At 44.0% G+C, this 27188-nt stretch overlaps 1 protein-coding gene across 1 annotated transcript; it reads right to left on the minus strand.

The window, feature by feature from the left end:
* Positions 1 to 5903: 5903 nt before the first annotated feature.
* LOC106889962 (cytochrome P450 4V2) lies at positions 5904 to 20207 on the minus strand. The gene is made up of 11 exons (XM_014945487.1): positions 19884 to 20207; positions 16719 to 16831; positions 15791 to 15876; positions 14060 to 14250; positions 13846 to 13915; positions 12715 to 12841; positions 10406 to 10591; positions 9041 to 9143; positions 8532 to 8666; positions 8184 to 8363; positions 5904 to 6772 (listed from the first exon to the last, which is right to left on the minus strand). Exons 1-11 carry the CDS (start codon positions 20098 to 20100, stop codon positions 6597 to 6599), a joined length of 1584 nt encoding a protein of 527 aa, XP_014800973.1. The 5' UTR covers positions 20101 to 20207; the 3' UTR covers positions 5904 to 6596.
* Positions 20208 to 27188: the final 6981 nt, after the last annotated feature.

The raw sequence follows: 27188 nt of genomic DNA on the forward strand, positions 1-27188 counted from the left end.
AAGGGAGAGCTCTGAAAGGCTTTGCTGCAAAACACATTGATTATTCCTGCAACATGAAGTGTTTTGAGACCAGGATGCCTGTACAGCTCTGACCTTCAGCTCAGAAGAGGAAATTTTCTATTGGCCACAAGCTGTAGAGTTATCATGGGATTACAGCTCTGGGAAAGCACTCCACACTGTCCCCTGCCACCACTGTGGAAGCCTTTCTGTGTAACCTCAGGTGTTTCACTTAGTCTCTTTTCTCATCTATAAAATGATGAAGATCTAGAAAAATTATCACCTTTACTTCAAATTACAGAATTTTCATACTCCTGAAAGTAATCACAAAAGCTGTCATGTATCTGGATATTTATAAACAAAACAAGCTGAACTTATACACTTTTCCATTTCTCAAGCTGCATAATACTTAATTCAAATAATTACTTCTCCTTTGTGTGTTTGTGTGTTTCACTTGCTGACACAAAGGGATAATAACTTCTCCCCAAGGACTGACTTTCTTTCACTTTTCTTATCTGGGCTTTCCAGCTCAGGAATTGTGTAGCGTTATCCCAGTTCATTACTGTCCTATTAAAAAAAAAAAAAACCAAAATAAACCCAAAACCCAACCCCATACTTCTCGAAAAATAAAGCATAAAGTTCAAATAGATCAACAAACAGGGCAGATTCATCATAAATTTCACCAAGATCATGTGCCTCATCATACAATATATAGTCATACCCATTCATCACAAATTTCTGTAAGATTTCATTTCTATACACCATTATCTCTTTTAGAAATTTATCTCTGAAGAAGGAATCTTTCAGTGATGATTGTTTCATAAGCAAACTAGTGGGTGAAAAAAAAAAAAAAAGACTTTCTTAAAGCAGTAGTTCTCAAATTTTATATATCACACTCCTTCCAAAAGCATACATCATTTTAACTACATCTATGTGGGAATCAGTTGGAATTGATGGTGAAGCTGGGAAATAAGGCAGCAAGGCTATTCAAAGAGAATCACAGTGATCACTCTCACTTTGGAAAATAAATGCATTTTCTTTCAGCAGGCCTGCTCCTCACACCACAAACGCTCCTGTTTACAGCACTGCCCCTGCTCAAATCAACGGAGTCGTACTTCTGTACAAAGAAAGGAATGTGTTATGAACTCTATGTTCCTGAATTAATTATTGTTTATTATATTATAGGACATATTTATTATAGGACAAATTATAAAATTTGCTGAGACAAATTCTCAGCTGGTATCGGTTTACAGAGCTCTACTAAAATCCAGAGAGTACGTGAGTAGAGGAGATAGAAATTCAAAGTGCATAGAATACCAAAAACATCTAATACTTAGCCTCTACTGAGCCTAGGGAGTAAGGTTGCTGTTGTCTGAATTCCCCCACTGTATTCATTTAGTTTCCAATAATATTCTGGCAACTAAAGTGGGATATTGTAATTAAGAGTTAGGAATTCAGATGGCAAGGTAAAAGGAAGAACTCATCAAAACATTTTGATAAAATTGAAACATTTTCAATAACAAAAGTACAAAATTCAGGTGAATAATCTGAAACAAAATGGAGTGCTTGATTCTGTTTTGACTCTGCTTCATTTTGACCTGGTATTTAAAAAAACAAAACCTGCTTCAGCCTAAGCTGTCAGCAAATTCTGACAGGGGGGGACAAAATCTCCCTGACACACTGCTTTCTTCTGATTTCCAGTGTGATTTATGCAAAATCTCATTCACCCACTGAGGTAGCAGGCATTACTAAATTGTTTCACTTCAGGAAATTAATGACCGGACAATACTTTAGTCTGATTTAGATCTAGTTCTGCCTGCCAAAACAAAATCCCACATTTCTTGCAGCAGTCCTATTCAAAAAGCAGCTTCATCACGGGACAGGATCTGCTTTCTGTGATGAGACACTCCCCGCGCATGGCATGGAACAAAAGGAAAACCAACGTCAAACGAAGGAGGGAAGGTGCCAGTAAGACAAGAACAACATAATTTCTCATTCCGTATGCTTTGTGCACATCCTAAAGTATGAGACACCCTGCAGATGGTGCAGCTGACAGGCCTGAGGGACAGGAGGCCATCCGAAGGGACGTGGACGGGCTGGAGAAGTTGGGCCCATGTGAATCTCATGAGGTTCAACGAGGCCAAGTGCAGGGTCCTGCCCCTGGGTTGGGGCAAACCCCAGTGTCAGCACAGGCTAGGGATGGAGGGATGGAGAGAGGCCCTGCCAAAAGGACCTGGGGGTGTTGGTGGGTGAGAAGAAGCTGGACAACGTGATCTCACAGCCCAGAAAGCCCCCCACACCCTGGGCTGCATCCTCAGCAGCGTGGCCAGCAGGGCCAGGGGGGGATTCTGCCCCTCTGCTCTGCTCTGGGGAGACCCCCCTGCAGGGCTGCCTCCAGCCCTACCCTGTATTCAGGTCTGTACATTTGGGCATACAGGTTTTTTGCTAAATGCCTGCCTCTCTTCTCTCAAAATAATTCACATTTTCAATGGACACTTCATCTCCACAAGCTACACTCCAGGCATGGATCAGAAATGTCCATTTGACAAAGAAATGATGGAGTTATATGTAGCAGAGAACTCCAATTCTCAGAAGAATCTAGTATTTTTTAATTTATTTTTTTTTTTAAGGAAATGAGGTAATTTAACTTTAATCCATGCAAGTTATGAAGATCACCTTCCAAATATGACCTGACTATGAACTGAGGTAGTCCTACACTGGGAGCTTTGCCAAGGGGTGGCACCGATACTGCCTTTAGAAAAGAAGGTGGAGTGAGATTCTCCAAAGGCTCTTTGAGTCTATCTGTTGGAAGAGAAGCACCAGTGAGATGTCATGTTAAATCATGCATGGCAAGAGGATCTGTATGCAGGAGCATACAAACATCTACACACAGGCGTTTGTCTTTTGTGGTAGGAGGATTAAATATGGGCAGGCAGGCAGATGTCTAGTTAGTCATCACTACTCCACCTCCTGCACATGTCCCAAACATGAGGCTTTCTGAGCCCAAAAAGCTCTTTGTGACAAGCTGGCTGGAAACCTTTAGTGTCTCTGAAGCAGCCCTGGAGGCACTTTCAAGCAGCACTACCCAAGAGGTCACACAGAGGGCTTGCTGTCAATTTTATTCAAAACAGCTTGAACCATGATCCAGAAACACACACTCTTTGGTTGTCACCATACAAAAGGGTTCTTTACAGGAGACAAGGCTATCAACTCCCTACAGCAAGACAGTCATATTTCAGAAATGGAGCCAGCACCACCCCATGACCAGCATCACTGAGATGACCCTATATGAACCATTGCTCAGGAGTAGTATTTGGGTTTAGAGTTTAGCCACCACCTTCAGGTCCAAGCACCAGCAGGCACCCAGCCAACAGAACAAGATCACAAACAACTACTACCTCTGTACCTGCAGTTTTTATTACACAATATTTTATTGTCCCATTACCTTATCAGGAAAACTGGCAAGGCTCCGCTGCGTTCCTAAGTCCTACAGGGTTAAAAAAGAAATTTTTAAAAAAAAAAAAAAAAAGGAAAAATAAGGATATACCAATAAGGATATACCAACTACACACCACACCAGTCAGGTTAATAAAAGCACACACTCTACACAACACCAGGTACCTAACATCTACCCTGCAGGCACAATGTTCCTGTTCTTTCAGTATTGATTTCCTCCATTTATTTCCATAGCAGCCCCAGCTTGCTGCAGAACCAGCTTTCATGACAGACAATGACAGGTCACTGCCTCTTCAGAACAGCTCTGATCACTAAGACTACGGGATTACACCAGTGCTCATCTTGGCAAAGACACCATTAAATGGGGATTTTCCATGTTGGTGACCCCGTGCCAGCATTTCAGCCTCTGCACTTTTAATAATGAGTTTCTCATTACAGTTTTATCCAGTATTTGTCTCAATTATTTTTCTCATTCCCATCAGAGATTATAAAGAAACTACAATTTACTTGATATCCCATTATATGAGAAGAGAATGGAACAAAAACAAAACAAGCAAAAATACTGTTGAAGACAAATGTCACAAAAAACCCAAACTCCTGAATGGAAAGAATTGTTATATTTGGTCCATTTTAAAAACTGCTTCCACAGAAGAGATCCCACAGAAGAAAATGAATTAATATTAGTTTTTATTGGTCTGCAAAGTCCTCATTTTAAGCACATGGTTTAACAAAACACATGAGGTACCTCTCCAGGTTTCAGCTACGTACCGAATGTCTTGAGGAGACATATTCTGGATGCAAATCTTGTATGCCTGCAAAGCTTACATTACCAAGTACCCAGAAGCATTTAAAAATTCCTTAACTTGGAGTCTCTTTGGAAAACATGTCCCATTTGTTTTATGTTTATTAATGTAAGAAGTTGTCTTGAAAGTTCTCATTATAAACAAATTACAATCAGCCCTTTAAGTTTAAATTCCTGTTTTATCCAGCAATGAAACCTGTCTTTGAAAATGAAAGCTGAAGAATGTAACCATATTATCATTGCTCAACAACTTCTGTTTTCTAATGGAAAAAAAAAAAAGCAGCAATTCCAATAAACAATTTGTCAAGGTCTGAGATTTCATTTATGTAAACTAAGAAGTTAAATCCTTTCTTTTTATAAGATCCTTAGAAAATGTTATAACCTAGGTTTATCAGAATATCAAGAATTCAGCAGTTTCAAGGAAACCTCTCATTTGCTTGGAAAACACAGCAATTATTTTCTCAGTATTCTGATGTTCTACAAAGCACAGCAGTATCCCAGGTATTAAACCACTAAGTGTTGTTAAAAGAACACAAAGAAAGACAAACAAATCTGTAAAGGCCAAGAAAACCAGTAAGGGCAGATTACCTCTGTAGCACGCTAGTCATTAGAGGTGGACAAGTCCACATCAGCTGTATCATCTCTGACCTCCAGCTTCTCACCAGTTTCACACACCAGCCAAAAGAAGTGCTAAAGCACAGGGCAGAAGTTGAATAATAGAATGGTTTGGGTTGGAAAGAACCTTAAAGATCATCCAGTTCCACACAGTGGGACACCTCCCACCAGACCAGGTTGGTCAAAGCCCCATCCAGCCTGGCCTTGAACCCCTCCAGGGATGGGGCAGCCACAGCTTCTCTGGGCAACCTGTTCCAGTGTCTCGCCACCCTTACAGCAAAGAATTTCTTCCTAATACCTAATCTAAATCTCCCCTCTTTCAGTTTAAAGCTGTTCCCCCTTGTCCTATTGCTCCCCTCCCTGATAAATGTCCCTCCCCATCTCTCCTGTAAGCCCCCTTTAGGGACTGGAAGGGGCTCTAAGGTCTCCCTGGAGCCTTCTCTTCTCCAGGCTGAACCCCCCCAACTCTCTCAGCCTATCCTCACAGCAGAGGGGCTCCAGCTCCTCTGAGCATCTTTGTGGCCTCCTCTGGATTCATTCCAACAGGTTCATGTCTTTCCTGTGCTGAGGACTCCAGAGCTGGATGCAGTACTCCATGTGGGGTCTCACCAGAATGGAGTAAAGAGGGCAGAATCCTCTCCCTGAAGCAAAGGGCACACCAGCTAGAGGACCTCAGTTTGATCTAGCACCAGCTTTTCCTTCAGTGCTCATAAAAGTCATGGAGACCGTGTTCTCCAGCTGTATCGTTCCTTGCACATTTTGACCTGTCCTGAAGGTACAGTCGGAATCTTTCACAAGCACTTTGTTTCATAACTGTAAAACCTTTTTAACATCAATCAGCAAGAAACTATCTACGTTGCCTTCAGGATCCCAGAAGGCAAGAGCAGACTGTCTCATGGTTTCAGCTTTGACTAACACAATAAAATCAAGTTGATTGATCACCCCAGAGGAACTGATGGTAAGAAATAATTATCCATCAGTAACTTACCTGCATTCAGCCATGTAACTTTCACGGATATAATTTCATTCTGTATTGAGGCACAGAAGAAGTTTATTTTCAAAACTGATAACAATACAGTGCTTCTGTCAGTACGAAATCCTGTGTGTAACTTCCACACTGTCTAGTTTATGGCATGATTATACAGATTAATGCTTATGGTACACCTTGCTAAAAAATAATTCAAAGCATTCACTATTTGAGAACTGGTGTTAATGCTTACAAAGGAGGAGTGAAACTATCAGAGATATTTGCTTTGTCTTCATAGATGCAGTCATCACCAAAACAGAAAAAAAATGTGCCAAGTAAAAGGAATTGATCACTTGTACTTTTCAGAACCAAAGAAACCTGAAAACGATACAAAGATATGAGACTATCAGTTACCTCACAAATGCTATGAGATATAACCAGATCACTCCACATAACATGTTGTTACCACCATAATTTAAGGGGTTTTGCACTGTTGCAATAGAATAGTTTCACCTGAGTAGATAAGGCACTAAGATTTGATGTTTAAAGATTAGCACTTCAAAGATGAACATGAAGTTCACATGTACTAGAAAACTAGAGCAATTTAGAGCTATTACAACATCATCTTTAATGAAACAATCAGTAAAAAACTTCAGTTTCAATAAGTTGCTGGACTGCAATCAAAACATCTGATTTAAAAACATATCTCAGACTAAAAATCTTAGAAGTTTTTGGAAAAATAAAATCTTGAATTTTCTTTCATTCTGGTCCAGCCTCTGGCCTCCTCTTCAGCTTAATCCAGATACCATTACTTGGACGAAGAATCAGTTCTCCAGTTATACCAAGCTCTTCTGGCTTGTGACATGATTCCACCCAGAAGCGCCGCAGGATGAGGGCTAGAATAGCTTTCTCCTCCATTTGTGCAAAGCGCTGACCTACGAATTACGCGGCAGAGGAAGAAAAGAGACGTTAATGTCAGGTTGCATCAACAGCTGCTGCATTTGCATGCTCACAGAGATACCCTTAGGAACAGCAAGGACTGCCTCGAGAACAGAAGTGGCTTTAGGCCTAAATTGAGGTCATATGGATACTGCTGAAATGAGCACTTTTCTCTGCATGACGACTCTGGCCTTCTTGGGACAATCCCCAGCACATTCTCCTTCCCAGAGTACACAGAACTCAAACAGCAAAGAGGAAACAGTCAGAACTTGTCATGTCTTTTGGACTGTTGACCAACTGGTTGACAAACAAGTGGAAGGTGTCCCTGCCTGGGGCTGCGGCATTGGAACGACATGGTCTTTAAGGTCCCTTCCAACTCAAACCATTCTATGATTCTATGACTAGGCAGGTTGGAATGGATGAAAGACCAGAACAGAAGATGCAGCACAGGGACTGCAAGGAGAGACAAATCCCACTGTTCCATATATGCAGGGAGGAGCAAAGGAGACAGAACTGCAACTGAATGACAGACTGACCATCCTTCAAAGAACACCAAGCATCACACACACCAATGATCTGCAGAAAAAGGTGGGGGAGGAAAGGGGAGAACAGGGAAACAGGAGGGAAACCAAACCAAGTGTCATAATCCAGATAGTTCACTCAAACGAAACCAAAAATGGGAACAGGACACAAAACCCAGTGGTCAGAACTTTTTCTGTGCTCCCCTCTGTATAACACACAGAGGGATGTCTGTACATATGTATACAGTGATGTATTTCTGCAATGATATTATTAATGAACCACCTCACCTCCACATATTTCTGTACACCCAGGAACTAGCTAGACATATAATATTAAATTAAATTCCTCTTTGGAATGTGGAAAGACCTAGTCTGCTGTTCTTATGGAAAGTGCACCTATTCCCAAGGACACAAATTAAAAACCCAAAAGGCAACCCTGCTCCCTCCAGAAAAAAAAAAAAAAAAAAAAAAAAAAAACCAAACAAAATCAAAACCCCAGAAGAAGTTTTTGTAAATGACATGGCAATTCCTGGATGTTCCCAACTTGCACTTAAGATCAGTGCAGGGAACAGCTTTTCATGTGTCCTACAATATAAACACCACCTCTACAGTGAGCACTGGTAAATGCCAAGTCTCTCAGCGGCATTTGAAGAGCTAACAAGTTCTGGGATGACACTGACTCCTGGGAATAAAGGAAAACCTTAGGAAGAAACAGGCATCAGGCTTGCAGGGAAGACAGTGCCCAGAATTTGGAGGCCAGGAGGTTTTGAAAATTTTGGGCAGTGGGGGGACATGACCAGCTGGCACATCAAGACTTCAATTTTCACAGTCACCACGCCAAAAGCATCACTGTCACATCACAAGGGCTTGAACTTCGGCTACCTACCAATGCAGTTCCTGGGACCCGCTGAGAAGGGCACATAAGCATAGGGGTGCCTTCCCTTACAATTTTCAGGGAAGAATCGCTCGGGCCTGAACTCCTCCGGGTCGGGGAAGATCTCGGGGTCTCTGTGCAGGGCGTAAGTTATGACAAGGACACTTGCGCCTTTTGGTACTTGATATCCTCCTAAAAGGGGAAAAAGGAAAAGAAGGATCGAAAGAATAGCAAATTAAGTGACTTTCTATACACAACAGCACACTGAAAAATAAAAGAATGTTGTCCTTTCCTTGGGAAACACCCCCACTGAGGAGATGCTTCCAGGATAGGAAGTGGCAAATGCAGGACACTACTTACTAATATAGCAGTCCTCTCTCAAAGTACGGGCAAAGAGTGGAACTGAAGGGAAGAGCCGAAGGGCTTCCTTTGCAACACACTCAAGGTATCGAAGCTTCTTCAAATCGTCCATTGTAACAGGACGCTCAGTGTTGCCTGTCCAAAAACAAACAGGGTAACAAGCAAGACCAAAACTCCCCAGTTTTGGTTAAACTAACTCATCTCAGCTCCCTCCATGAACTCCCATCATGCACCAAAACCACAAAGGAAAAGGTGCCACACATATATCAAACATGCATGCCTTGCACCCAAGATGTTTGGTTGGCTGTAGTCTCCTCCAGATGTTCTAGCACCCGTCCCAATCACCTCTAGTTATTGAAAGCTCCAGAAGGGCCACAAGGCATGTTCCCATCTTCCTTTCTACATACATCTAGACCTATAATGTGCCACATCCCCACTCACAAATGCAACCACCATCTCACAAATGCAACCATCACCACAACCCCAATGAAAGGGGAATGGAAACATACCAAACACTTCGTCCAGTTCTCTGTGAACCTTCTTCTGGGCTTCAGGATTACGTCCAAGTAAGTACAGGGCCCAGTTCATAGCAGCTGCTGTTGTATCATGGCCCTAGAGGTCCAGATTTACAAAGACATTAATTTTAACACTATTCCTGCACACAAGCAGGCTTCATAATTACTTAGGTGTGCAGGTAGTGTGGAAAGTGAGACTAATTAGTCCCACCACCACAAGAAAAACAAATATCAAGATTGAAGAACTCTATCCAATATGCTGATTATCAGGGTATAAGATGACCTAGGATTCTGTTGGGTGCCTGAAAACTGACCAAAAGAGAAAAGTGTTGAAATAACCCAAGCAAACATCCCTTTAGTCTGCCTCCCAGAAGCTGCATGAACTATCAGTATCTACACAATGAAACAGATATATTTCCATCTTTTTGGTTACCAGCCAGTCAGCAATGTAACATCTGGGGGGCCAACGACTACCACAGGAGAGACACAATGGACACAATCTGTAACCTTTACAAAACTATCCCAAAAAGGGTCTAATGAGACAGAGTGCAGTGATGATAGGAGGGAACACTTCTTGGTTTCCTATGGAGTGGATCAGCTACTACAGTTCTCAGCACTGCATAAAGACTTGGAAAAGAAAGAAAAGAAAGGGAGCAGGAAGGGAGCGGGAAAGGGAAAGTTCACTAACACAGTGCATTTGTTGTGAAGTTCAGGATGCTGCACCTCTTCAAAATCCAGCTATGGAGTAGTACAGGAATGGCAAGATGGGAAGAGAGTTTCTACAGCTGTAATATAATTCTGAATTAAACTCTTCTGACATATAATTCAGGTCCACCTAATGGAAGCATGTGGAAAACTTGTGAAAGTCTTGTTCAGATCCTTCATACAACAGGGAACCAGACAAGAGAATGCACAGCTGATGACAGAAGCAGGAGGTTACAGCCAGTGTGGCAAGGGACAAAACGTGAGGTCAGCTGACAAAATGCAGTGCAAATCAATAAAACCATTTCGCACTCTCTTTAGCATTAATGAGGTTTGTCACAGGAGCCACGTCAGCCATTAAGCTCTTATTACTCACCTGGTTTCATGAGCAGAGCCTGCTCAGGTAGGCAGAGCCTGCCACATGTGTATTGCCCAACATTTTGCCAGGGCAAAGAATTCTGGATCAAATGTCTCTGTCCTAAAGAGATTTCCTCTTAGGCTTCCAGGGCTAAAATAAATTCATACTAAAAGCAACCTCCTAAACTAAGAAAAGGAGTCATCACTACCTGCAAAAGGTGAATCTCAGGTCCTGGGGGAAAAAAGAAAAACAAAACCAGCCCCCCAAAAAATGAAAAAACTAAAGAGTTCCTTGGGTACCTCAAACATGAAAGTATCCACTTCCTCACGAATGTCCTTGTAGCTCAATTTGTTCCCTTCATCATCTGTTGCACTCAACAGCATGTCCAGGAAAGCCAGTCTCTTTCTGGAGCCTTTTTCTTCACAGTTTCCATCATGCGTCGTTTGCTTGGTGTTTTCAAGTTCTGCAGCTTTTTCTGCAATGACCTGAGATCAGAATAATTAGACATGATGCATGCAGTACATTCGCACAGTCCACATCACAAAGGTTTGTTGCAACTTATTAGAACAACAACATCCATCTGTAGCAGTCTACGTGAGCTCATTAGCATGGCTGTTAGCGTTACCTCACAAACTTGAACTGACTTTTTGTGTTAGAAGGCGAAATAAGACCAACCCCTTTTGTCCCACACAGTGAATGAATCCCGAATAGCCTTTGTGTGCTCAAGAAAATAGATAAACTATGCCAAGAAGTTGTTGATCATCAAGAAGTGTAAGCACATCCAGAGTATCTGGAACAAGCCAATCGTGAATGCCAACAATAGCGACAGCAAATCAAAAACCACTTCCACAATTTGAACAGATTGGTCACCAAGAAAATATTCTCTTCACTATCCAATAACTAAGGAAAGGATCACACCTCCAACCTCTGGGGAACCCAGGAGACTGAAAAGAAGCCAGAGCACCCCACAACTCTGCATTAGGGCTACACAGCATGGCCGGAGCCACTACACTGAAACTTCCCAAATTTTCTTCAGTATGAGAGTAATGGTTGAAGTTCCCTCTTTTAGGTCAAAGCACAGCCCTGGTGATTTCCTGCTGTCACCACCGTTGTCATAACAGCAAAACAGAACTCTTTGATAAACTGGTGTTGCTCTCAACAACAAAATAATTAAAAACAAAGGCTGCAGACTATGTAATTCCGTTCAGAGGAAGTACTGAATGGGAAAAAAAAATATATACATTGTTTCCTTCACTGAACATACACATATAAAAACACGTATTGAACCACCTTTTCTCTCAGTGCTTTCTGTCAGCATCTACACGAGGTGATATTATTATTATTTACCGTTTCTTTGCCATCATCTAAGATTTGGCTTCTTATACTCAGTGCACCAGCCCAGCATGGGAAGAGAGTAAGCGTTACCTTAGGTCCCTTCAAAAGCCTCTCTCATGCCTCACTGCTGCCATTGCCAATAAAAGGCAGCAAAACATGAACTATTTGCAAACAAAGCAGAGTCAATGTGGCTCGCTATATGCAGTGAAAGTTCAAAGATTATTTCCTTTGTTGTGGGTATTGATACACTGACTTCGTGGGATACATAGACCTCTTCCAGGGAGAGTAGCCTGTCTGGTAACATCTGAACAGTAGATTTGGGAGGGCAACTATTGGCAAGAATAGTGTGGGAACCATGCTGTTCTATGGGAAAGCTGGAGAGGGACTTTTACAAGGACATGTAGTGATAGGAGGATGGGTAGTGGCTTCAAACTGGAAGAGAGGAGATTTAGAATAGATATCACAAAGAAATTCTTTGCTGTGAAGGTGGTGAGACCCTGTCTCAGGTTGCCCAGAGAAGCTGTGGCTGCCCCATCCCTGGAGGGGTTCAAGGCCAGGCTGGATGGGGCTTGGAGCAACCTGGTCTGGTGGGAGGTGTCCCTGCCCAGGGCAGGGGGTGGGACTGGATGATCGTTAAGGTCGAGCCAAACCATTCTATGAGTCTATTCGGGGAGAGAAAGAGGTGTTACCTGCACAGTCTAACATGGTGAGATAATACTGCATTTTATACCAAGCCAGTGACATATGCTTAACAGTTTCTGTGTCAAAGTGTCTTACTACTGATGTGGGGACCTGCTTGTGTTTGCTCATCTCAGTGGCTCTGCTCCACAAAGGGGAAAATGAAGACAGGCTTCAATTTGAGGGCTGGACCAAGTGGCATTACCAAGCAGAGCCCTGTGCTTAATACTCCAAACTTGGCAGAGAGCTGTTGCAGGTGATTCAGATGGGGAGCATCTGGGGCAGAACAAGAGTTCAACGAACTCCTATTGTTTGTTTCAGTTGTCAAAGACCCACCCCTAAATCCTGTTACTCCCTTGGAATACTATACTCCCATGCTTAAATACAACAGAGCTCTCAATGGAGAAGTCAGCTCTTGTCTTCTTTTCAGGGAATTCCTCAGCATCCCAACAGAGAGATAGTTCACCTCTTAATAGATGCATATCAAGGGAGCTGAACCTCACGCCCATTTGGAAGCTCTCTACTGAGTGCAAGACTTTGCTCCAACAATTAGAATGTACCATTAAAAAAATAAAAATAAAAATAGGATCCATACTGTATCTGTAAAATTGTGAAGGATCTTGAGGTTCCTCTCATGCTCTCTTCCTTCCTTGAACAGCATGTATAGAAAATCAGGCCAAAGCCAAGGGCACTTCTGTCGCTGTTGGATTAGATCGCTCATCCTAGGGGCACAGAAGTTACATCATTTAACATTTCTTGACAAAAAAAAAAATTACAGTACACTTTCAAGAACCAAAAAAAGTTCTACCTCTCCCAATGAAATGGAACTTAACATGTTGTGTGGGTTTAAACCCACTCATCTGAAGGAAAGGCTGCTCATATTTGTTCCCTGATTTCAAACCATCTCAACATTTCTGTAGCCTGTCCCAGCATCACCGTGATTTATGTATTTAAGCACTGATCCCCAAGGAGGAGAGCATACTCTCATTTAGTGGGAATCCTCTTGAAACAGACATATTAAGTCACCCGGTCCAGTCCCACACCACATCAATAAAGCACTGACCACGCTGAAAAGTTATGTACAATCTGAAAAGGCTATTCAAAAATATCTGCTCCATGACCTCAAACAGCAATCTAAAAGCATTACTTTCCTACTTAATTATTCAGATACCATACATGCCAGACAGCATATGGAAAGTATTTGAAATAAAGAATATGAGACTTCAAGTATGCTCAAACACAAGTGGAGTACTTTTGGAAGAGCTGTTTGTCAGTGTTTTTCAGCTCTTGCACATGCTTTTGGCTGCAGAAACAGACTCTGAGGAGTAAGTATTACATTTAGACCAACTTCAGGCCCATTTGTGGTACCACTTGGGAAAACTCAAGGAACCAACGACAATCAAACCCTCGAATTCTACCCCCCTTTTATAACACACCATTTAATGGTGTAAATACTGCCATCAGCTGCAGAGCAGCAGTTTTTTTTAATCTGCTGTACCAATGGATTAACTAAATAGCAGCTGACACCCTCTTCAAAGCCTCCCATTGCATATGCTCATCAGAAAATGCATCAAAATCTGCAGAAGTTTTTCCTGCCTTCTTGGCTTTCTACATCGATCTATGATCCCCCTGACCATCTCTCCTACCTCACAGCAGATGAAGCCCTGGCACCAGCAGCATCAACTCCAGCCCAGCTACAAAGCAGCCAAGCAAAATGCTCATTTACCTGTAGATAGCACGAACATACTCAGAATCCTTATTCTCCTGAGCACCCACGTTCTTGCCCATCGCCGTTTCTAGGAGGAGGAAATCATCAACAGTTCATGAGTGCTAAGTGAAATGCAGTCCCTGGACACAGTGAGTTACTACTGCTCCCATCCTCTGTCACCACAAGCTGTCATTCACAGCTCCCCCCACAATAACTGAATAACTGAACTTACCACAGATGATATCAAGAGCACATAGAGTGACGTCTAGAAAGATATCAAATGGTTCCTTGTCAACATGCTTCTCAAGTTTCTCCAACAAAATACTTCCTTGCTCATTCATAACCTCTAAAAAGTCATTTAAGATTGCAAAGTGGAACGTGGGAGTTATCATCTTCCTCCGTGACCGCCACTTGTCTCCAGTGCTGCAAAATTAACAGGGAGATGGAAGGGTTAAAAACTCCAAGTCAAAAATAAAACCCTCACCATCACAGGAAGTACACAGTGAAAACCTACAGCCTGGAACACCTTCACAGATGGGCACACTGTAGATGACACATCAGCCTGTCCATAGCACTCCCCAAAAGAGCAACCCCATCCACTTACTAGGAAATGAGGACTGCAGAGAACTGGACGTTACCCAAATTACTGCCTCGAGGCCTGGCTACAAAGTGCTTCCTCGGAGACAGGCAACCACCTCTCACGTCAGTGAAAGAGCATAGGGCCACAGTGGGTGACACCAGCTTCCTGGGGGTTCTTGTTTGCTTTTTCTGAACCACATGCCCCACAGGGACACAGCTGGCAGCTCTGCTTACAGGGGAAGCTGTCACACCACTTCTCATCTTAAGAAGTGCACTCATCTTAACCTGCATTTGGGGCATTCCTCAGGCCAGCTTATCTGCTTGCTGTGTACCACTACTGCCCTTAAACAGCAAAGACTGGAACATCCTCCTCCGTTATGTTTTTGCAAGCACAAGGAAGTCAAAACACTTCTAAAAGTCTACTGGGAAGAAAACAACCAGTAAGGAAGAAGACTAACAGTGAGGATTCACCATGCCCGATGCTGATGGACCTCAGTTCTCTGCACTTTGCTACTGACTACTGCTTTCTTAAGGGCCATGAATGAAACTCAGGATAAAAGGCATTCTTCATCCTCTCCCATAAACTTGCACCTCCCACAACATGTGATCACAGCTGGTTTACAACACCATGGTCCCATCACAAAGCACAAGGAGTTCACCCCTGAGGGCTCCAGACAGGCAACAAAGCTCAACTGCTAACATGGGGACCTTGAACTTCTCACCAAAACACAGAAGAGGCACAAAGGCACCCAAGCCAATTTATGTTCTCCTTGCTCCAACTCTTGAATATCCACATGATCCAGACCAAACCTTCCTTGACCCTCCCAAGACTGGAGGACACCAAGCCCTTGCATCACTACTCCTCTCTCTCTCCACTCCTGATGTGCTTTTACCCAGGCTCACTTCTTACAGGCCTCCACTGCATGGGGGAAATGACGGACAGAGCGTAGATCCTCTCCCATCCCACCCCAAAGCATCACCACCAACCTCAGGCCCATCCTACTGGTTTGCCACGTCACCAGCTGAGATAAGCGATGCACGTAGTTACAGTTCTGCCACAAGGTGACCACTCTACACGCATCACAGCATTCATAACGCCCACACTGAAGACTGAAAGACACCACTTGCCATAGGCTACAACTTCCCAAAACTCACATTCATTTCAAGCCTCTGGGCAAAATAGTAACGAGGGTCGAATTTGCCAAGAAACTGATAACGCCAGAAGATTTTTATTAGACATTAGCTGCTAAAGAGCAACCAAGACCATCACAAGGACTAAGACTTCTACATCTCCATCCAGTGATACACACAGCATTCCTGCCACCAAGCCCTCTTTCTATCATATACCCATTTCAAAAAAGCCAGCAATAGCATTTCACCATACCTTGTCAGAAGTCCAGTCCCCAGCCACGGGTGCAGGAAATGGTACAGGTACGATTTTTCTATGTGTTTTGAACTGTTCAGAATAACCTGTCAGAAAAATAAAAGGAGAGGAAAAAAGTCACTTCTTAGATGAAGAGGGATTCCTTCAGCTGAGATTACTTCACACAGCCTCAGTTCCTCCACAGAAGTGCCCCGAGCCTCACTAAAATGCACAGTATTTCAGTACAGGCTGGTACACAGGGAGAACATTGAGTTCATACCCTCAAGTCCTTCAGTAACTATCCCAATACTGAGAAAAAATTGAATACTCAATACTCCCATTCCCCTTATCTTCCTGAAAAAGAAAAATCTGTGTTACAAAGTCACAGGCAGAACTCAGAAAACCCAATGGTTTTCAGCCTTAATCAAGCTCACAAGTACCACCACCTCTTCAATAAACTCTCCAACCAAGAAACAACTGCCTTTCCAGTTCAAGGACCATCACTGCCAGTAGCAAAACTAATAATTACATTTCATGGCATCAAGACTGACCCACCAAGTTCTAACGCAGAAGTCAGACAGACACACATTTCATAATTTTCTATCCTTATCTCAGTGGTCCCATCTTCCCTGCTATCTGCTTGTCCATTTTGATCTCAGGAGCAGAATTTTTCACACATGTGAAAACAAAGCTAAAGGAGATGCTTCTTTGTACAAAACAAAGTCACTGCTTTAATTTACTGGCCATCTTCAGTATTTCTTTCCCCCCAAGACTAGGCTTTTTATATTCTTCTGCTTTCAGCCTTTCTTTAGCACGGGGTCAGAGGCCAATCTCAATTAAAATCAGTCTAAGCCTTTTTTTTGCAAAAATTACACTGAGGGAATAGAAGCTAACAGGTTGGATGCTGCTTGGCATGACAGTAGAATAGACAGGAGACAAGCACACTCACCTCCACACTGTCAGGGTGATACAAAACCATGACAGGCAACGGTCCTAACCAAAGCTTGAATAATGGCCAACTCCTGAACTCTTCAACGTAAGTTTGTAGTTGTTTGAAAAAACCTGGAATGAAAAAAGCAGATTAGAATTTTTTCAAAAAAAGGAGGCGGGGGGAAGGGGGGGGAGGTGCAAGCAAGACTTTTGTGATGAACTCTTTTCCACCATATGCCCTGTAATTCTGCTTCTGTGGTAGTTTTATCTTGCTGTGATGACCACGCAGCATATTTTGCAGCTATCCATTAGCTGTACTGCAGGAGTGTTTCTTTATGGCTGTGCTTTTGAAGACACCTTCCTCTGGAGAAACCCCTCCCAGCTGTAAATAAGGCAGTTTGATTTAAGCAGCCTCAAAGCACTGCAGCATGGGCCTTCTGTACCTTCATAACCATTAGCCAAATCAAACTTTATCAAGGCTTTGTCTACATTTTGACTTATTTCACACTAGCCAAAATGCTGTATTGAGATGCTTCTTTACTTTCCAAGTACAGCGTGAAGCCTTTTCCCATCTGAGACCTCATTGACAGGATTAAACTCCACTCTTGGCCTTACTGAAGGGTAAGTGACCTCTTAAGGGGCCACTGTGGATTTGGCAATTCAGATGTCCCCATCCCTAAGGGCACAAAGACTCATAGGATTATTTTTGCCAGGGACTACCTGAGAGATACCACTGTTGTCCAGCTTCCAGTTGGACTTCATACCAGTGAGCTCAGCAACCCAGCCAATTCTCCACCCATAATATTATCCACTTATCCAGTCCACAACTTGTGAGTCTAGCTACACAGAAATGGCATCAAATACCTCACTGAACCAAATTAAACACTATCTACTGCTCTTTCCTTGCTCACAGTTCCAGCTGTCTCATCACAGAGGGCAATCAGGTTCATTCTGCAATTCTATTCCGCTATCAGGATATTCAAGGATTAAACATGCCTTTGCCCTTTCAGAAATCAAATTAAACAATAAATTACTCCCTCCAATGGCTCTGCAAAGTTGAAAATTCAAAGGTCTCCAAATCAAAGGAAAAAAAAACAACCAAACTGTTTCCTAATAGATACCCAAATACAGCATTTGCTACTGTTAAGCAAAGTTCTAATGACAACTCATCCAAAAGGCTCAAAAGTGTCAGATTATTTTGCCTTTTTTAAAAAATATTTTTTCCTAACATCACCATGATTAAAATGCCACAATTTTCCAGCATTTGCCTCCCAATATCAATCAATAAAACCACCATCAGATGAAAAGTAATTTTTATTTCTGCTATAAAACATTGTCCTTTTTCCTAAGAGCTATCTTTTTTTTTTTTTGTCACTTTTTTAAGTAAAAGGATTATAAAACACAAACTTCACTCATTTTTACATAAATAAACAAAAAAAAAGACAGATGGTCATGGACTTAACCAAAGCATGGAGGCTATGTGACTCCTGCTAACAAAGGAGCTTAGAGACTCCATTGAACATAAGAGTCTCCATCAAATTGCTTTCTGGAGAGAGATGCAATGGGGTTTTTTTTGTTTTGTTTTTTAAGAAGATTTAAGAAAAAAAAAAAAAAAGAAAAAGAAGATCCACCTCTTAGATAGGTTCACCCCAACTATGCTCCTGCTACTGCTTCTGCTTTCCCAAAGTCAACCTCAAGGAAAGCTGCTTGCCCTCACTTCCACCAAAGATCTCTCATATCTGTATTTAGATACGGGGTTGGGTCCAGAGGAGAGATGCCAGCATGAACCCTGGTGAACAGAGGGACCATGTCTCAGCATGTGTCAGCACTGGGCAATGTGCATGCCCACACTGTACTGGTCCTTGCTTCACCACCTCCCATGACCCAGTCGCTCACTCTCCTGGGACACAACTAACCCATGCAGTGCCACAGGCTTGGGGACGAGTGGCCGGAGAGCTGCCTGGCAGAAAAGGATCTGGGGGTGCTGGTCAACAGCCAGCTGAATATGAGCCATCAGTGTGCCCAGGTGGCCAAAAGGCCAACAGCATCCTGGCAAGTATCAGGAATAGTGTGGCCAGCAGGACCAGGGAAGTGATGGTGGTCCCCTGTACTGGGCACTGGTGAGGTCCCACCTCGAGTGCTGTGTCCAGTTTTGGCCCCCTCACTACAAGAAGGACATTGAGGAGCTGGACTGTGTCCAGAGAAGGGCAATGGAGCTGGTGAGGGGTCTGGAGCACAAGTCTTGTGAGGAGAGGCTGAGGGAGCTGGGGGTATTCAGCCTGGAGAGAAGGAGGCTGAGGGGAGACTTTATCCCTCTCTACAACTCCCTGAAAGGAGGGGGTAGCCAGGTGGGGGTCAATCTCTTCTCCCAAGGAACAGGTGGTGGTACAAGAGGAAATGGCCTCAAGTTGCACCAGGGGAGGTTCAGATTGGAGATTAGGAAAAATTTCTTCACTGAAAGTGTTGTCAAGCCTTGGAACAGGCTGCCCAGGGAAGGGATTGAGTCACCCTCCCTGGAAACATTTAAAAGATGCATAGATGTGGTGCTGAGGGACATGGTTTAGTGGTGGATTTGGCCGTACTGGGTTAACGGTTGGACTTGATGATGTTAAACATCTCTTGCCAGCAAAACGATTCAATGATTCTTTTGCATCTAACGCATAAATCCAAGGCACAGCTGATTCTGAAAACGACACAGAAGCTCAGCATGTGGAAGTCCCTTGCACATGCTCTGCTGGGGGAAGATAAGTGTTTAAAGAAGTATTTTTCCTTTGCAAGCCAAGAGCCTTGTTTGGATCGCAGCTAACGGCCACAAGGACGCCGCGGGCTGTGTTGTGACACAGCATTTCCTGCCGCAAAAAACACGCTCCACAGCGTTCCTGCTCCACCTCCACAACAACTGGAAACGGCCCCGAGTCCAGCATCTGGAACCCACTGTCAGATTGAAACTTCAGCTGTGTCAGCCTGAACCTCTGACTGGGAGTAACCCCACATTTAGGCAGTTTCTCTCCTTTCCCCTCCACTGCCCGCTTCTCACACAGCTCCCCTCAGCCCCCAGAGAGAAGTAAAGGTGATGGTGCACCCTAAAATCCCCCCAGCCACCCACAGCTCGACCACCCAAGCACTTCACCAGCTCCTCCAGCAAAGCCCCTCACAGCTGGGCTACAGCATGAGCTGCCCTTACCTTGTCCATCCCTCTCCAAGAGCAGAGCGTTCCCCAGCACAGGAAGGCAGGGGCTGACACCCGGGATCGGCTTCATCACCCACCACTGCCTCCAGTAATCCCTCAGGGAGGGCAGGAAGCAGAGGGCCACAACCGTCATCAGCAGAGTGATGACCCCGGCCCCCCAGTACAGCAGCTGGGGTCCTCCCACAGCATCCTGAATGACCTCCGTGGCCATCTCCTAGGTTTGGTCCCCACCGTGGAGCCGGCACTGCCCGTGCCCGGCCAGCTCTGCTCTGCTGCCGGGAGCCAAGCGAGCCAAGGGCCACGAGAGCGAGAGGCGGAGCTGTCACTCGGTCCCGAGACACAGTTTCCTGCCAGGAAAATAAACAAAGACATAAAATAAACCCCACAACTCCACACACAGGCGGAGAGGCTGCCTGCAAGCACTTGGCAACGGCAGAGCAGCCACGGGGAAGGGAAGGGTGCCGTGTCCCTGACCTCACTTGGATCATCTGACTCGAGTGAAGAGCAAGAAAGTTCTCTGCAGGTCTGTGCAATACCTCAGAAGGAAAAGATACAAACCGCTGTCAAGAGAAAAAACAGCTTTTTGCTGATTTGGGAAGGATGGATTTTCTCAACTGTCTCTTTTTCAGATGCTCAGGGAACAGGATTTTGCCACACAGAACTGCTCCAGTGTTCTCCAACAAGATGCCTGAGACCCCACCTGCAGTACTGCATCCAGCTCTGGGGCACCCAACATAAGGAGGACATGGACAAGATAATCAGAGAGCTGGGGCCCCTCTGCTGTGAGGACAGGCTGAGAGAGTTGGGGAGAAGGCTCCGGGGAGACCTCAGAGCCCCTTCCAGTACCTAAAGAGGCTACAAGAAATATGCAGAGGGATTCTTTATCAGGGAGTGGAGTGATAGGATAAGTGGTAATGGTTTCAAAAAGGATAGATTTAGATTAGATTTTGGGAAGAAATTCTTTCCTGTGAGGGTGGTGAGAGCCTGGCCCAGGTTGCCCAGAGAAGCTGTGGCTGCCCCATCCCTGGAGGGGTTCGAGGCCAGGCTGGATGGGGCTTTAAGCAACCTGGTCTGGTGGGAGGGAGGTATCCATGCCCAGGGAAGGGGGGTTGGAACTAAACCATCCTTAAGGTCCCATCCACCTCTAACCATTCTACGATTCTATGATTCAAGTACTTCAGATGGGGAGTACCTTTCTTCACTTGGGTTGATGGATTTAGGAGGTTACACAAACCAGAGCCCATACAGACCCACTATCAAGAGCAGCACTGATGCTTCTTGACTCAAATGACTTTTGCTGATTTCACTGTTGAACACTCAAGTCACAAGCTAAATGGTGCCATCAACACAACTGGCAGCACCAGCGCCTGTGCCACAACTTACAAAGAGCTTGTGTAGAAGCGGTGCCATACCCACCACAGCCCCTGCTGCCTCAGGAGCATCCAGGGTGTCTGCTCACTGCTGCAGGGCTGCGGAGCACCTGCTCCTCAAAGCTTCCAGTGCTCAGAAACCCTGTGGCAAACAGAAGTTCAGTGAGAAGACAACATGGCTCACACACCATTTGCAAAGCTTCACCTCCTGAGTCGTAACACCAGAGCTTTTATAGCCATGGTCATCTTTCTCCTGTATGTTTTGTACCAAAATTTACTGCACTGGAGGTTTCAGTACACCAACAAACAGCATCAACAAAGCAACTAGGACAAGAAGCACCAACAGAGAAAGCTCAGAACGTCAGAAGCTAAGGAAGGGCTGATGACCCTTAGCAGCAGAAGGGAGAAAGTTTTGGCACTTTGTTCCTGCAATCTCCCAGCAAACACTTTATCATAAAGGCTGACTGTTGCTTTTCTCTGCACAGTAAACAGCTGGAAATGAACTTTGCTACTCTTGCTGTTATTTGTCATGATTTGTGACAGAAAGCAGCAGATCCATAACCTCTCTTGCAATAAAAAAAAAGGCAAGCTACGTAGCCACCAGTCCCCTCTTGTGTTCAGGTGACATTTCACAAAGGAAGCAAGTGTGCAGGACTAAGAGGTTCACCTTTTGTCTCTGTATCATGGAGATCAGCTGGGTTATTATACTCTCTTCTTTCTAAAATACCTTGCAGTTTGCTGCCTTCATGGAGACAATAATTAGATGAAGTGGTCAATTGTGACTCTGGGTCAAAATCTGTGTTTCTAACCACTGATAACTCCTTCTGCAGGAAAAAAACCCACAACCTGAAAACCAGTGAAACAGCAGGGACAGGGTGAAAAGCCACTGAGAAAACATCAGGGAACACAGCAGAACAAACATTGCAAAATCCTGCCAGCAGCTGGCAACAGCGATGCTGCTATCAAAGGGCAGCAGCTACACTGGAATGAGATGTAAAAGATATATTCCAGAAAGAAGAAATCAGAGGTTTGGCATCTCTGAGGTCTAATTATGCCATTGAGACTTGTAATCATTACAAACCTTAGAGGAGGTTCTGTACAAGAGGAGTTTTCTACCAGATTGGGATCAGCATCCCCTTTTCACCCCGAGAGCTACTTGCTCAGTGTTGGGATTTCAGTGGGCCCTCCACTGGTTAGTGCATCTCAGCTTTTATAAATGCATGTAAAGGCACAGATCTGCTTTTAATCAGCCTCTCACCTAATTGGCAGCCTATCCGCCCGTGCTGGCAGAAGGCACGCAGCTGTCAGGCAGCTGTGTCAGCCCACAGGCACAACGTCCCTAGAGTGCAGGGCTGGATTCTTCAACGAGGAAATCAATAAAAATCATCGTTACCAGCAAGAAAGACAAAAACCCAAAGCAAAGCAAGGCTTAAATGGATCTGATCTGACAGAAGGACAAAAGAGAAGTACACAACACAGTCTGAAAAAACTGTAGTGTGCTCTTTATGTTAGTCCTTTGCCCCAGCCAAGACATACCTGATGTTTTTGCCATCCCTTGCGAAACACCCAGCATCCACAGTAAGAAAAACACCCAGCATCCACAGTAAGCAAGACTAACTGGTAGCTAACTTAGCAATCACTACAATTACTTTGCAATTAGGAAAGTTTTTTTCTTAGGAAGAGCTTCCCTCTTTCTCAACATACACAATTACAACATGATTAAACTTTACGTAGAAAGTCACTCCTGCCAAAAACAAGAGTGAATTTGTCATCCACAACATCTGTCACCTGCACAAAGAAAAGCTAGCACAGTACATCTCCCTTTGAAAAGACACTGTCAAGTGCTGAACAGCTCAGAGATCTCCCCCAGTCCTCAGCGAGGAATTTTAGGGCCTAATACAAGGAATTTTAGGGCCTGATGCTGAACTTCATGCTTCTGTAGCCCAAAAACTAGGCCTCAAAGCTTGAGGAAGACTCCATCTTCAAATCCTTCCATGGGTTATCTTTCCTCACACAGATAAAGGAAGTTAACAGCACTGGTGAGATAGAGACCACAGCTATGTGTTTCAGGGACAGACTGACTGCTGTGATGCTTACCTCAATCAAGCACACCTTGCTGTTGTTTCTCCAACCTGATGTTCTCAGTACAGCAGCAAATGCTTTCTTCTGTAGCCATCATTTGGACTCCTTCACTACATGAAGCTTTGCATTAATGGATTATCCCCAGCAGAATACAAAAGTTTTTGCCTCCTCTCTAAGAAACCAAAATCTTCCATGCCAGGATAATAACATGTCTTGCAATAAAGCAGGCCACCACCCATCACCCAGAACACAGCCTACTGTTGGAAAGCAATTTGAATAATGTGATGTTGGTATAACTAATAGATATTAACACTAAGTAGGTATCAAAGCACCACACCTATGTTTATTCATCTGTATGTCAAGGAAAAGGCATACTCCCAAACTGGATTGCCACAACCCCCACCAAGGTCACAGGTGGAGATTCTGCCTAATGTTCTGCGGTCCCATTTGCAAAGCTTCACCCCCTGAGTCATAACACAAGAGCTTTCATAGCCATGGTCATCTTTCTCCTGTATGTTTTGTACCAAAATTTACTGCACTGGAGGTTTCAGTACACCAACAAACAGCATAAACAAAGAAACTAGGACAAGAAGCACCAACAGAGAAAGCTCAGAACGTCAGAAGCTAAGGAAGGGCTGATGACCCTTAGCAGCAGAAGGGAGAAAGTTTTGGCACTTTGTTCCTGCAATCTCCCAGCAAACACTTTATCATAAAGGCTGACTGTTGCTTTTCTCTGCACAGTAAACAGCTGGAAATGAACTTTGCTACTCTTGCTGTTATTTGTCATGATTTGTGACAGAAAGCAGCAGATCCATAACCTGTCTTGCAATAAAAAAAAGGCAAGCTACGTAGCCACCAGTCCTCTCTTGTGTTCAGGTGACATTTCACAAAGGAAGCAAGTGTGCAGGACTAAGAGGTTCACCTTTTGTCTCTGTATCATGGAGATCAGCTGGGTTATTATACTCTCTTCTTTCTAAAATACCTTGCAGTTTGCTGCCTTCATGGAGACAATAATTAGATGAAGTGGTCAATTGTGACTCTGGGTCAAAATCTGTGTTTCTAACCACTGATAACTCCTTCTGCAGGAAAAAAACCCACAACCTGAAAACCAGTGAAACAGCAGGGACAGGGTGAAAAGCCACTGAGAAAACATCAGGGAACACAGCAGAACAAACATTGCAAAATCCTGCCAGCAGCTGGCAACAGCGATGCTGCTATCAAAGGCAGCAGCTACACTGGAATGAGATGTAAAAGATATATTCCAGAAAGAAGAAATCAGAGGTTTGGCATCTCTGAGGTCTAATTATGCCATTGAGACTTGTAATCATTACAAACCTTAGAGGAGGTTCTGTACAAGAGGAGTTTTCTACCAGATTGGGATCAGCATCCCCTTTTCACCCCGAGAGCTACTTGCTCAGTGTTGGGATTTCAGTGGGCCCTCCACTGGTTAGTGCATCTCAGCTTTTATAAATGCATGTAAAGGCACAGATCTGCTTTTAATCAGCCTCTCACCTAATTGGCAGCCTATCCGCCCGTGCTGGCAGAAGGCACGCAGCTGTCAGGCAGCTGTGTCAGCCCACAGGCACAACGTCCCTAGAGTGCAGGGCTGGATTCTTCAACGAGGAAATCAATAAAAATCATCGTTACCAGCAAGAAAGACAAAAACCCAAAGCAAAGCAAGGCTTAAATGGATCTGATCTGACAGAAGGACAAAAGAGAAGTACACAACACAGTCTGAAAAAACTGTAGTGTGCTCTTTATGTTAGTCCTTTGCCCCAGCCAAGACATACCTGATGTTTTTGCCATCCCTTGCGAAACACCCAGCATCCACAGTAAGAAAAACACCCAGCATCCACAGTAAGCAAGACTAACTGGTAGCTAACTTAGCAATCACTACAATTACTTTGCAATTAGGAAAGTTTTTTTCTTAGGAAGAGCTTCCCTCTTTCTCAACATACACAATTACAACATGATTAAACTTTACGTAGAAAGTCACTCCTGCCAAAAACAAGAGTGAATTTGTCATCCACAACATCTGTCACCTGCACAAAGAAAAGCTAGCACAGTACATCTCCCTTTGAAAAGACACTGTCAAGTGCTGAACAGCTCAGAGATCTCCCCCAGTCCTCAGCGAGGAATTTTAGGGCCTAATACAAGGAATTTTAGGGCCTGATGCTGAACTTCATGCTTCTGTAGCCCAAAAACTAGGCCTCAAAGCTTGAGGAAGACTCCATCTTCAAATCCTTCCATGGGTTATCTTTCCTCACACAGATAAAGGAAGTTAACAGCACTGGTGAGATAGAGACCACAGCTATGTGTTTCAGGGACAGACTGACTGCTGTGATGCTTACCTCAATCAAGCACACCTTGCTGTTGTTTCTCCAACCTGATGTTCTCAGTACAGCAGCAAATGCTTTCTTCTGTAGCCATCATTTGGACTCCTTCACTACATGAAGCTTTGCATTAATGGATTATCCCCAGCAGAATACAAAAGTTTTTGCCTCCTCTCTAAGAAACCAAAATCTTCCATGCCAGGATAATAACATGTCTTGCAATAAAGCAGGCCACCACCCATCACCCAGAACACAGCCTACTGTTGGAAAGCAATTTGAATAATGTGATGTTGGTATAACTAATAGATATTAACACTAAGTAGGTATCAAAGCACCACACCTATGTTTATTCATCTGTATGTCAAGGAAAAGGCATACTCCCAAACTGGATTGCCACAACCCCCACCAAGGTCACAGGTGGAGATTCTGCCTAATGTTCTGCGGTCTGGCTGGATCCCACAGGGCCTCCTCCTTGCTGAAGTCTAGCAAGTCTAGAGAAAGCACTTAGCAGCATCCTACACGTTAAATGAAGAAAGCCAGAGGTCGTGGAGCAGGAATAAAAGGGGCAAGTTTAAGATCTGGAAGAACTTGTGATGGTCGGTCACAGAAACACATGATGGAAAAGCTCAGGGGTCAAGACAAAGACTGGAAGATCACTTACTAGTTGCCATCATGAGCAAAATAGACTCAATTTGGGGAAGTTTAATTTACTTTATTGACAATTTTAAATGAGCTGGGAAGTAAGAAACAAAGACAAAAAAGTTCCTCTCTGGCACTCCTTTCTCCTCCTCACGGTTTTCTCCTGCTCCAGCATGGTCCCCCTCCATGGGCTGCAACCCTTGAGGATAAGGCTGCTCCAGCATGGTTTCTCCACAAGCTGCTGGGGAACCTCTGCTCTGCTGCCTGGAGTCCTTCTCCTCCTTCGCTGACCTTGTACTGGTGTTTTGCTCTTTCCCCCCCTTCTCCTCTGTCTGTCCAGCACTTTTTGTACCCTTTCTTAAATACATTTTCACAGAGGCACCACCAGCTTCGCTGCTGGGCTCAGCTATGCCCTGCAGTGGGTCCATTATGGACCTGGCAGGAACTGGCTGTGTTCTCTTCTCTGGCCTTTTCTCACCCCAGCAGCACCCACTTTGCCCACACCTTGACACCTACACCCAGCTGGGAAGCCTACCCGTGAATCCATTGCGAGACTGAAGCAGAAAATGGGGGTGAAAATTCCTCCACATCACCCCTGCGGCGTTCTTGTCAATGTGTCCATAGTACAGGAGGGAGCACCCACAAGAGCAAAAGTGTATTTTGGACACATCGCTGAAGACAAATGTGAATTTTGAACATTATGTCATCTTTGACCTGAGATTTCTGAAGAAACTGCATCAAATTGACCTGAAACTGTAAGAAATCGACCTGCAACCCCAAAGCAAAAGCATTCTGCTTTCTCAGAGACCACACCATAGTATCACCAGTGAGTAAACTTGGTGTAAGCAAAGGAGAAAAATACTAAGCCAGGAAAG

The sequence above is a fragment of the Calidris pugnax genome, unplaced genomic scaffold, assembly GCF_001431845.1.
Source record: "Calidris pugnax isolate Ruff unplaced genomic scaffold, ASM143184v1 scaffold58, whole genome shotgun sequence".
Lineage (NCBI taxonomy): Eukaryota > Metazoa > Chordata > Aves > Charadriiformes > Scolopacidae > Calidris > Calidris pugnax.

What these genes read in the sequence shown, in the direction of transcription:
- LOC106889962 (XM_014945487.1), bottom strand. Translation starts at nt 20,100, where the DNA reads ATGGCCACGGAGGTCATTCAGGATGCTGTGGGAGGACCCCAGCTGCTG. An exon ending in GAGAGAGGACTGCTATATTA is followed by an intron (nt 8,364 to 8,531) that starts GTAAGTAGTGTC and finishes TTCCCCTTTTAG; the next exon opens with GAGGATATCAAGTACCAAAA. An exon ending in GGGTCCCAGGAACTGCATTG is followed by an intron (nt 6,773 to 8,183) that starts GTAGGTAGCCGA and finishes CGTAATTCGTAG; the next exon opens with GTCAGCGCTTTGCACAAATG.